The sequence below is a fragment of the Haliaeetus leucocephalus genome, unplaced genomic scaffold, assembly GCF_000737465.1.
Source record: "Haliaeetus leucocephalus isolate CR32 unplaced genomic scaffold, Haliaeetus_leucocephalus-4.0 Scaffold328, whole genome shotgun sequence".
Classification (NCBI taxonomy): Eukaryota; Metazoa; Chordata; class Aves; order Accipitriformes; family Accipitridae; genus Haliaeetus; species Haliaeetus leucocephalus.
This window is the reverse complement of record NW_010972764.1, coordinates 5,925,929-5,938,015: the sequence shown is the minus strand read 5'-3', so window position 1 is coordinate 5,938,015 and position 12,087 is coordinate 5,925,929. Positions and strand designations below refer to the sequence as shown.

General features: G+C 36.7%; 1 protein-coding gene across 1 annotated transcript in view; it reads left to right on the top strand.

Annotated features, from left to right (window-relative positions):
- The window catches only part of CDH18 (cadherin 18, type 2), a 157,077-nt gene extending 156,128 nt beyond the window's left edge, over nt 1-949 (top strand). Inside the window, exon 11 of the mRNA XM_010571464.1 lies at nt 459-949. Within this exon, the coding sequence (XP_010569766.1) occupies nt 459-949 (491 nt within the window). The remainder of the gene's footprint in view (nt 1-458) is intronic.
- The last annotated feature ends 11,138 nt before the right edge of the window (nt 950-12,087 follow it).

Below are 12,087 nucleotides of genomic sequence, written 5' to 3'. Positions count from 1 at the left end.
AGAAAATACACAGTAGAAGAGTGCGAGTGCTCTTTACTGACCCTTTGGAAGACCAGGCTGTATTGGAAGTTTGTAGTTTCAGTACAGCATTGTTAATTTTCCCCTTAATTGTGTGGTCTCAGCCTGTTGCATTTTGGCATGTTGCTGTGTCAAAACACAGCTGTATGGATTTCATGGGTGCTTTCCAAGCATATGGTAATCTATCTTGAGGTAACACCTTACACAGCAAAGGCATTGCTCACTGAGAAATATAAGTATGTTCTTCTCCAGATTGGACAGGTTTGGTGACCCTTTGTTACGGACATGTGCCTGATGTAATGATCCCAAATACCAGTATTAGCCTGAAAATATTACACCTCTGTATTCATGACTTAGTATCTGCTGTTTCTTTAGCATATATCTACTTACTTCAGATATAACCTTTAAACCTACTCTAATATCTGCAGTTTTCTCTTTAGCAATTGTGGTCCTTTTCATCACCCTAAGACGTAGCAAGAAGGAGCCCTTGATCATTTCAGAAGAAGACGTCCGGGAAAATGTTGTGACATATGATGATGAAGGCGGTGGAGAAGAAGACACAGAAGCATTTGACATCACAGCACTGCGGAATCCATCAGCTGCTGAGGAGCTAAAATACCGGAGGGATGTTCGTCCTGAAGTGAAGCCTTTGCCCAGACATCATCCCTCCTCAAGCCTTGACAGTATAGACGTTCAGGAGTTCATTAAACAAAGACTGGCAGAGGCTGATCTGGACCCCAGCGTGCCCCCGTATGACTCCCTACAGACATATGCCTATGAGGGTCATAGATCAGAAGCTGGATCTATCAGCTCTCTGGATTCAGCCACAACACACTCTGACCAGGATTATAATTACCTTGGAGACTGGGGACCTGAGTTCAAGAAGCTAGCTGAACTCTATGGGGAAGTAGAATCAGAAAGAACAACTTAGTGGTAATTCCCAGAACAGAGAAGTTCCTAAACAACTGGAGATATAATGACAGCAACGGTAACAAAAAAAATGAATACAGTACTTGGAACTGAGCAAGTTGTATGCAGTTACTGTAGAACAAGTGCCCTTTTCATATTTGAAACTGGGTTCTCCAATTGGAAGAAAGTCAAATTTTGAAAAATACAGAAAACAGAAGCTGTTGTCCCTTGTGTATATTTTTTAATTGCTCGATAAAGTCCGTGGTACCGTATCTGTAACAATACCTAAAGTAAAGCCAAGCAATGACATTTTTATTGCAATATGCTTAACATCTCCAAGCTACAGTAAGTTTATGGTCATGCCTGTTTAGGAAGATAGCTAACGGAGGAGCAAATCTCTTGCAGGTGGTTGTGATGTTGCATTTCTAGCTGTGCTCTAGGCCTTGTGATCCCAATGTGAGGTAGCCGATGGGGTTTACTATCAGTGTGAGAAGTGCTAACAGTCTGTTTCCTTTACAGAAGGGATAAGCCACACCTGTCCTCTTAAATAAATGGTCCTTTGATGATTTAATCTTACTGAATTAGCAGGTTGCATTGAGATGATGTCATTTCATTATGTCCTTCATAATCTTTTCATCCATAACCAGCTAACAGAAGGAGGGCATCGTTAGCTGTTAGCTCAAACGTGGCTCTAGCCCATAACCCCAGACCTGCTCTGCTACTATGTGCTAGGGGACCTGTTGTTTCCAGTGTCGTGCTTTTTCTTTTTGTCTTTTTCACAGGAGCATCATTCATTTAAATGGAATGGGTCCAAAGTACTCTTTATGCAGCAAAGCAGATGAAGCATAGGCTCTTTCAATAAAAACAACAATGGCAGCACCATTAAACTACGCAGTTGTTTGGTTCGCTGTGCTGCACTTCTGTCAATAGATGAAGCTTTTCAAGTCTTTTGCTGATCTGAGTCCAGGAGCTACAACAGTCAGTGTAAAACACAGAGTTCTTAATCATAATCTCTCTCTATTTCTGTGTTCGGCTAAAAGCAAAATAGAGCTGCTGGTAAGATATTGGGATAGTGAAAATTGAAACAAAGAGAATAAGATGATGATGCTTTTTTCTTTTTAGTTCAACCTACTGATACTTAATTTCTCTTAGAGTAATTTCAATCTAAGCAGAGCAAGCTTTTTTCTCCCTATTTCAAGCATCATGGGAACAGGAACATTCTAAGTCAGTGGAGGAAGAAAAAGTTACAATGTACCATTATTGTGGTTCCTATGGATTAAATAAATTGATTTCTTATGTTAGTAACTTTTTAGCTAAACAGTTCTGCCTAACGCTGCAGACTGCTTAACACTTAATTTAGAAGATTCTTATGTTTTCCTTTGTTTTGTTTGAAACTTTAACCTTTTGTTTGTCTTTCTTGTGATAATACTGTGAGAGTACCAGGAGCTCATAATATCTCGTGAAAGATTATGGCCTATAAGGCTCACCGTCTATTAGTCTTCTTCTAAGAAAACTGTAACTCCACTTAGGGAAGTGGACTTCTTGCAATATGCATTTGATAGGGAAACTGCCCAGAGCGGAAGCTGTGTACTGTTTTTTTTACTCTCTGGGCTGGTGTGGAGAGCGATACAGATCTGTACACTCCACTAGATTTCTCCCTATACATTTTAGGTGCCACTTACCTTCAGCTTAGTAGAGAAGGGTCTGTATTTATTGCTGACCTACTGTGGGCCACGCAGGTGAACCAGACTATTCAGCCTTCCCTTCTTTACTGTATGGTTGGGTAGGTCCGAGACATGACTGAAACTTCTGATCAGTTCTACTTTGAGGATTTTTTTTTTTTTAAATTAACTCCTTCCTGAGATGTAGTTGACTGCAAATTGGCAATTAGCTTTGTAAGAAACTTTTCAAACTCCAAAAAGTATTAGTTGCACTGTAGTTCCAGAATTGGTTTTTACTACACTGTTTTGTTTGCAACTTGAAAACTGTAATGTTTCCCTTTCTGTCAATGTTTTGGTTTTGGGTTTGGTTGGTTGTTTTTTTTTAATTTTTACCAAATACAGAATCTTCTAGAAATGCATTTAAGGAGACATGCTCATTGTAGAGTAAAGTTAAACAGATGCTTTAATACGGTAAGAGTTACACTCAAGCTGAGAATGGTTCATGTATTGTCTTTTTTGGGGGTAGAGTTAGGATGTTTCAGTTTCGTCCCAAATGAAGCAACTAGTAGTGCAGGATTTTATGAGGAGAAATTTTCTTTTGAATTAAATCGCACTTGCTTTATGCCAACATCTCAATTTTTATATTGTATGAGTAGAGTGCTAAGAAGAAAATCTTTCAGCATTAGTAGTACCAGGGACCATAATACTTTGTACCACATCTGCATGAAAACTGCATTCATTGTTGTATTATCATTTTGAGAGCCAGGTATTAGTTATCTTTATGTCTGTTCCCTCTGGCCCTACACCGAAGCAGGGAAAATCAATTGTATTTTGTGCTTTAAGCAGTGTTCCTGCCATTGTTTTCTTTTTATTTGCTTCATAGAACATTGAGGCTTAAAGCAACAGAAGTGCAGTGACATAAGCAAATAATCACTCCTTATGCTCATGTTCTGATTGAGGTAATGAGAGAAGGAGGTCATATCTCAGAGAAATAAGAATCCCGTTTTCACCATTCCTGGTGCTGTCTTTGCTGCTGTACAGCACGTGCATCATACCCACAGCCCCTGGAATTCTGAATCCTTTAAAACTCTACAGGGTTATTCAGACGCTGCTTCAGTGATGCGGTGTGTCCTGTTTGGTATGTCCTATCCACAGTGATCGCCAAATGTGCTTTTCTATCACAATACGTCTGCATGCTTGCTATGCTTACTGTTTTTTACTCAAATGCACATCACAGTGCCGTGTTGTTTGCATGACAAATAGCAGAATATTAAATCTTCAGGGCCACAGAAGAAGGCCTCACGGTGCAGAAAGAACAGGTTTACAGATTTCTTTTCCTGATCCCACAAATTTTTCCTTTGGTCCTTTGTGTCCTAGAAATGAATTTAAACTATATTTGAGAATGTCTATGTTAACGTTGATTAAACTGGAAGAAAATTAACACTGTATGCTATGGAGGGCACGATCATTTTGTAGCATTGCTGATTTAAACAAAGTATACATTCAGTGAAAGTATTGTGGGAAACACTTTCCTAGTTTATGGTTAAGTCTGATTGTATAGACTTTGCTTAAAGCTTTCATGGATGTTTTGTGTACTCATATTCTCAGATATTTTCCTATTAGCTTAAATAGTAATCCTGTTGCCGCTTAACAGCTAAACACTGAAAACTGCCAGTTTTACTTAAACTGGAAGATACTGAGTAAAGTTAAATGGCACATACAAAGTGGTGCTTAAGGGCTTTCCGATTTACAATTTTATTTCTGCAACAGCTATTCAACTAATAGTACATTTACACCAAATTAATCAGTTGCATTCCTTCAAACAAACCCTCTTTCTTGTCATGGTGAGGGCACTCAGTATGCTGTAATCTTGACATATCATCTGAGAAAATGGTCTGTTTAAGTATTTTAAAATGTGAAAATACATTGTCAACCTAAAACCAGTCAAAAATGTAATTTAATACCCTTTAAAGACAAGGAAGAGCTTGAATTCAACTAGCATTAGACTAAGATTCCTGCTTTGAAAACAAATTAGTTTATCAGTGTCACCGTTTATCACATACGCATAGAAGACTGTAAAAGTTGAAAGTAATTTCACTCTCTTATGCACTTTATTTTTTGCATTCTTCTTAGAAAACCAAAATAATTGTAAACATTTTTGGTTTTGAATTCTAATTGATGCAGTTGTTTCAGTTGTGAATACTGCAAGAAAATGTCTATGTGAAAATACTCTTACTGGTATTTAAAAGGAATTACAAAATTTCTGTGGTCTAAGGCTTTGTAAAATCATCCTTTAGAAAAATCTAAGTATTGGACCAATCTGGAATTAACCAAACTCCTAGACTTACACAAAGGGTAACAAAGGAAATATTCTAAATGCAGAGAAGAATATGAAATTATGCTGCCTAGGGTTACTTTGTGGATTATAAAGTGCTAAGACCTTGTACTTGCAGTACATATAAACGGCACAGCGCATTCTAAGGAACGTTAGGAGCGTGTTGCAAGTATTGGGCCATCCTTATTTTTCCAAAGTCTCCAAAAATATATATATTTTTTTTAACAAAAGAGTAATGTAAAGTATACCTCCTTATGCAAGTGTTACTGATAGAAATTGTTACATTTTCTTTTAATAAACAAAAGGGACAAAATCTTTTATTCGTATTTTTCAAATAAAATATGCTCTTTGCTATGGTGATGGGTTATTGTATTCCTCATCACAACTACAATGGGTAATCTTCTTTTCACTCCTGTATTTTATACTCACCAAAGAAATACAACTATCTAAAAACACTGTCTTTAAGAATCAGATGTGATACAGCAGTATTAATGAGGTCAATGTCAGAAACGGTATGGTAACTTTAACTAGATTTTAATGCCTGGTATAGTCACTCAGTTGTGTCACTATTTCAAAGACTGTCGTACATGATTATTGCTACAGATGGGTAGGGAAAGAGACACACCAAGAGATACTTTGCAACAGACTGCAGTATGACTGCTAAATGGTTCATTGCTTTTACTTGTGGCAACTATTCCACTCCAACCATCACTGTCCTGAAACTGAAATACAGCGTTACAGGATGAATACATTATCCACATGAATGAGTTAGGGAATTGCACATCTATGAATCCAGATTGGTGGTAGCAGTCGGGGTTATTTTCCTAAGCTGACACAGAATAGAAGAGAAAAAACAAGCAAGGACATTCACAATGATCAAGCTCAGGCACAGGCAATGCAAGTGCACGGGAATCACTCATTCTTTCTCAAAGGAATTAACGGGCTTTACCAGCAAATTACATCTTAGAAAATATCGGTCCCATGGCTCACAAGGAACTTGTTGCATACAAGACCTTCTTTCCCAGACTGACATAAAATTCAAAAATAAAGCTAAGGTTGACAGGAAACGAAAATACAATTTTGTTATAGTACCCTACTTGCTCTACTTTATTGCCTACAAGCCAATTTAGATTGTCTGCCACCATACTATGCAGTTCCCACATGTGCCTCAGCACAGCCCCAGAAAAAAATTATTATGGTAAGATAATATTTGCAAGACAAATATTGTCAGGCTGAATCTGAATGCAAGTTCAGGAGAGGAACTAGTGGTTCTGTGGTTTTTGGTTTGGTCCTCATTTGAGGTGTTTAAACTTTCTAAGGAATGTTTATAAATATTTTAGATCATCTTTCATATCTGAGATTCATTGGACTTTTTTTTGTTTTAGCAAAGCTTACTATCCTCTTACATTATTGTTAAATTAAATTTTAGGTTGCTTGAAGTCTATACTACTCCTATACGTGGCAAATGTGTTATCTATATTTATTTACAGAGTCTTCAAAAGCTAGAAATCTTAGCTTGTGAGTTTAGTAGACTTTTTCTGTGGGCTTCATGATTCCGTCTAGCATTTTTGTGTTGTGTAACTCCTCACAAATCCATCAACACACCTCAGCCTTTAATCAAGAAACTCCTGAAGATCCAACAAACTCTTTCCACACTAGCTGCCTCTAAATTTGGTTTGTTCTGGAAGTACATGCAATAGAGCATATTATAGCTGGTGGGCAGTCAGTACCTGCAGAAACATCCTCATCCAGCAAAGCAACCTTCAAAGGGACAAGGGACATTGGGATTCAGACTCTTAGAGGATCATAGGGCACAAAGAGCTTGACAGGTGTTAGATTCCTAGCTAAGCCTGAACCAAATCAGGGTCCGTGGGACCTTCATAGTGGACCTTGTCATCATGTGTGTTCAGTGTCCAAATAGCTGGTGAGCTCAATGGAAAGCCCAATAGAGGTACACGTAAGAAAGTGAACTGTTCAAATACCTGAACTGCCACATCTGCTAGAGTCCTGGGTAGGAATGGATCAGTCTTAATGCATTTGCCAGGCTTACAGTGTGACCAAAATTCTGAGGCATGCTGCAGTTCTAACACACACTTTTACCTGCCACGTTACCTGTTCTGAAACAAATTAGATTGCTTTTGACTTTATTCTGAAGATTGTACATTGTTTACTTAAAATCTGAATTAATATCCATGATCCATGTTTAAAAGTAATTCTTTCCTGTATCTTCTGGAATTGATCTGGGGACAAAGCACCTACAAGTAAAATTCAGCCCTGTGTTGAAGTCTCAAGCACAACATAATCTAACAATCAATTTCATGATAGGATTTGGGTTGGGCAAAAATCAAATACTGGTTGTGTACAAAAAGTAAAGTTCACTCTTGCTAAGCAAATTATTTTTTGTCAGTTAGGTCTATTGATTTAAAACTATGCTTGAAGTGTAAAGGTATATGAAAATATACACATCCTGATTATGTCATGAAGACCACATTTGGATTTCTCAAAAAGAAGTAAAAACAGCTCACAATCTGTACTATTTGCAACCTCTTTGAACTTACTCTTTTTGATCAAACTTTTAGTTTCCAGATAGTTTCCATGCTTTGTGCTACACCAGTTTTCAACTGGGAAATGGTAGTGTGGAGGAGAATGATTCAGAGATTAAAATCTTTTTAACAGCTGCTATAACTATTAAAAAAACCCAAACCTAAAATTGAAAACATCTTTATGAAACAAATTGGTTTATCAGCTCTGAAAAGCAAGTCACTTGCATATGATGTTGGTAATAATGATAATGTTCTTTTTCTTTCTTACTTGTTTTTATCATAAAGCATCAAATCAGAAATTGTGGTGCTATTTGTTCTCTTGTATGTTTCTAAAATGTTTCAAACCTGACATATAAAGGGAACATCCCTGTGAATGGAGGGGTCTGTTAGTTCTGTTTTGTCTATCCCCAGACTGAGATTTTTTTTTTAATAGTTTCATACAGAGAATTTTTTTGATGTAGGATGCCAAAGTATGCTTTAAGTGTTAACTAATTGAGTTCTGTAACTGCAAATATATCATCCAGTTTTCTGAGAGAGAGAAGGAAATGAAAGGCAAAGTAAACTCTCAAATCTTGTATGTGGAACACAAGCTTAGTCTTTTTAAGCAGATCTGAAACCACCACCTCATAAGCATATTCTATCCTATGTAGTGTTATTTAAAAATGAAAACAAAAAGCCCTCCAGCGATCACTTCATGTTGTGTCCTTATTTTCCAAATGAGCATTTCATGTATCTTTATCATGCTTTTTCAATAATATTTTACTGTTTCAGTAAGACTCAGTAAAATTTTTTTGACAAATCTTCTAATTTTCTCAGAACGTTAAGAAGTCAATTCTGTTGAATTTGATGGAAAGTCTACCAGAAGGACTGTTCTTTGACCAAGTCCAGGATAGAACTTCTCATCAAAACCTGCAAGGACTAATCAATAACTGACTGGTCAAAGCACTTTATCATGGATGTGAAAGATGGGCTTCAGAGCAGGACATTAGATGGGGATCTCTCACTTCAACTATTCCTTTTTCATAATCCCACATCACAAATTTCAATGAATTTTTACTGATTGCTTAATGAGTATTTTGGGGTAAAATACCATTCTTATTTTCTGTCAAGCTCTGTGGGGCTGAGTGATCCTGAAAACATGAGTTATGTATTGTTCACTTTATGTCTTCCTTTATTGTTTCATGTTGTTTTCTTTGTTTTCTACCCCCACTGGCCCTCTTTTTGTGCTGGATGCTTGAAGCCCTGTAGTACGATAATTTATCTTAAGAATGTCAGGGGAATCTAGGAATAAAACTTCATCTCTCTGAAAAATGGAAATACTTATCAGTGATATCTGATGCCAAGTGTACTAATCTTTTTTTACTCTGGGTCGAACGTTTTAATGGGACTTTATCACAGCTGAATTTCTTATCTTTTTCCCATGCATAATAATAGGAAATTCAAATCACCTTCTATGATAGCTTAAAAAATCTTGGTTTTATTAAGCATTTATATTGGCCAAGACCCTAGTGTCCTAGATCACATAGACAATGACATTATTTGCCTAAGGAATTTCTGGCTTGAAAGGCAAGATTTCTGAATTCAATGTTACAAACCAAAGACTTGTAAGGGAGGGAAATGGATTGTAGGAAGCGTGAAGAGCAATGAAAGGGTAGTAGACAGCAAATGTCACAAGGCAGGTACAATTACTGGTGAAATGATCAGAGGTAAGTCATACAATCAATAAAATATATAGTGATACAGGACAGATTTTTCAGTCATGTATTACAATTATTATTGTAAAGTTTTATGAATTAATACTGCAATATTTTATGACTGTCCCAATTACAGGTGATAAAAACATAAGTTATATGTGATATATAATGGGGATAGACTATGAAATTCAAAAAGAAATTACAGTGGAAAAAGGAGCGTATTAAGTTATTTATTTATTTATGTTTCTTTACACTACTCAGCTAATGCTAATTTCTATTGCTGATACTGTAAATACCCCACATTGCTGGGTCAGTCATGTACATGCAGATTCCCACTGATATGCTTAGGTTTTTGGCTTGCTGGTTTTACATATGGATTTTGAAAATACTTGGTTTGTTCTGCAGGTTTTGGACTGTACTTTTGTAGTGAAAAACTGCTACAATTTCCTCACTTCTGAAGCAGAATTTTATTTTTTCTGATAAAGATTACACTTTGCAAGAACAGTGACAATAGCTACATAGAGGGCTGTGGGTGAAAACGGTCGTGTGTCTACTTACAGGAATCTATTACTTTTTGCCTGATTCACTATCTAAGCTATCTCTACCAAAGAAAGTGAAAAGGGGCAAACTCTTTGGCTAGCTTGGACCTTCGACTTCTACACTGGATTCTCAACTGTCGTGTCAATGAAATTGTGTACATCCACAGATGCAGTGTGTCAATTGAAAAGTGAGTGACTTTGGACAGCAGTTTAGACTTGCATTCAGGCTGCCTCTTGCCAAGTTATATTTTAGAAGGAAAGAATGCCTTGTGAGAAAATGGGTCAGATGATAGAAGCATCCGAATTTAAGTGTGCAGAAGGGGTGCTTGGTGTCTTGTAGAGTTTTACATGTTTCTGACAGCCAAGAAAACACTGGTATGATTTGTTCCTGAGGAAAAGAAAACTTCTGCCCTTCGAAAGTGAAAAGCTTTTCCTTGTTTGCAAGATGTTCTATGTCAGACATTATCACAACTTGAAAGGATTCATCCTGAATGCGAGAGGTTGTGATGGGCAGTCTGTCACTTTGCATCTTGTACAGTTGCTGCTGATGGAGCAGTCTCTATGGTCCTTGGTATTGCTAAGGAGCATCCCATTCTTGACAGACTTTTTAATAAAAGTATGATGGTAAATTTATTTGGTTAAAAAAATTAATATGAAGTATGGAGCATTTCAGTTCAAGGTCACTAGTTCATATTTGAAATGAAAATGAGAATTGCAAACATGATTAGCACCAAATGACTGCTTCTTTACATGAAATTTGTTTGTAATCTTACTTCAGTGTTAGTACAGAAAACCTGCATAATGGCAGTGCCAAAGAGGTAGTCACTCAGCGTGATCACTATATTCCTGTCTGCTTCTAATTATATTCCGAGTTTCTTTTTTGACTTTGAGGATCTGACAAGTATTCCTGTAAAGAGACCTATCCAATTTTCAAATAATAGCACTGTGGCTGTATTCAGGACAGCATTCCATCTCCAGCTTCCATCCTTGCTGCATCACCAGTAGTGTTTCCAGATTGGAATGGGACACCATCATGCCTCGGCAGCTCTCAAAATCTGAATAAATCTTTCTACAGAACTCATCAAAGTAAACTTGTTCTGTCTAGGTATAGAATGGCTATTTTTTTCTGGTTTGATTTATGTAAAATACAGCTTAAATTCTCACCTCCTCTCATCATGCAATTAAAAGTTTAGCAATGTTGCTTCCACTTTTCTGAAGTGAAAGCCGAGCCAAGACATTTCACAATTAAAAATCAAAGAAAATGGCCAAATAATATAAAGATATGGTGGCAAAAATATCAGCCATGTAAGGGATAAGGAGCAAATGGTAGAAATGTTTTCTAAGCAGAGGACCATTCAGTGGCACCTGAATGGCCACTGATATTACAGAATGATTATAGATCTGTTGTAGAAAAACTGAACAAATCATACTAGTGGACCCTCAGCATACAGGACTTTTATGTACTCTAAAGGCCAGAAATAAGAATGGCTTTGTTAAATGGGAAATTCCCAGAAAATTATTTATTTGTACGGCAGTATCACCTAAAGAATTTCTGGATGATCAGGACCTGAACTTCTGGGTACTGATTAAACACCAGCTGAGATTTGCTACCTCAGGGACCTTAGCTTCTACAGGAGGCTGAGGAAAGCTGTCATCCAGCTGATGACAGAAACACTATGAATAGAAATAAAGGATAATCGAGGATGTTTTTATAATTGAAGTCCAAGAGACAGCCTAAGGGGAAGATAAGATTGAATCATTTCTGAGAGAAATATGATAAATAACTTGTTGCTTCTGGGTGATTTAATATTTCTAGCTATTTACAATGGAAAATTTACACGTGAGAAAAAGTCCTTGATACAGTTTTTTTGAAACATGATAAAAAATAACTTTGCAATACACACAGGAAAGAGGAATAGCCATATGGGATCCAGTAATAATGGACATGAAACTAGTTCACTTGGTGATAAGAAAATACTTTGTATCTATAATGATGTAGAATCAAGGCCAAATATTTTGCTAGTAAGAAGAGTAACAGTAGAAGAAAACTCATTCCTTGAGCTTAGTATAATAAAAGTGAAATTCTGTTCCATGAAAAAGAAATGTTGATGCATCCATAAACAAATAATCTTTTCCTCTCTCTGCCATTGATTCCCTATCTGTCCTTAAGCAAATACCCAAATATATGCCTACTATCAAGTAACTTACTCATATTTCTTCCAGTGTGTAACTATTTAGTCCCAACTGTTCAAATATGCTTGACTGAAATCAGTTCTCTCCATATATCAATGTACACTAAACAGAAGATGCTAAAATGAAAGGTGTTGAAGCTTCCTGGTGATCATTTCTACTAATAATCTGGAACCTTAAAGCTAGGTGATTTAGGAG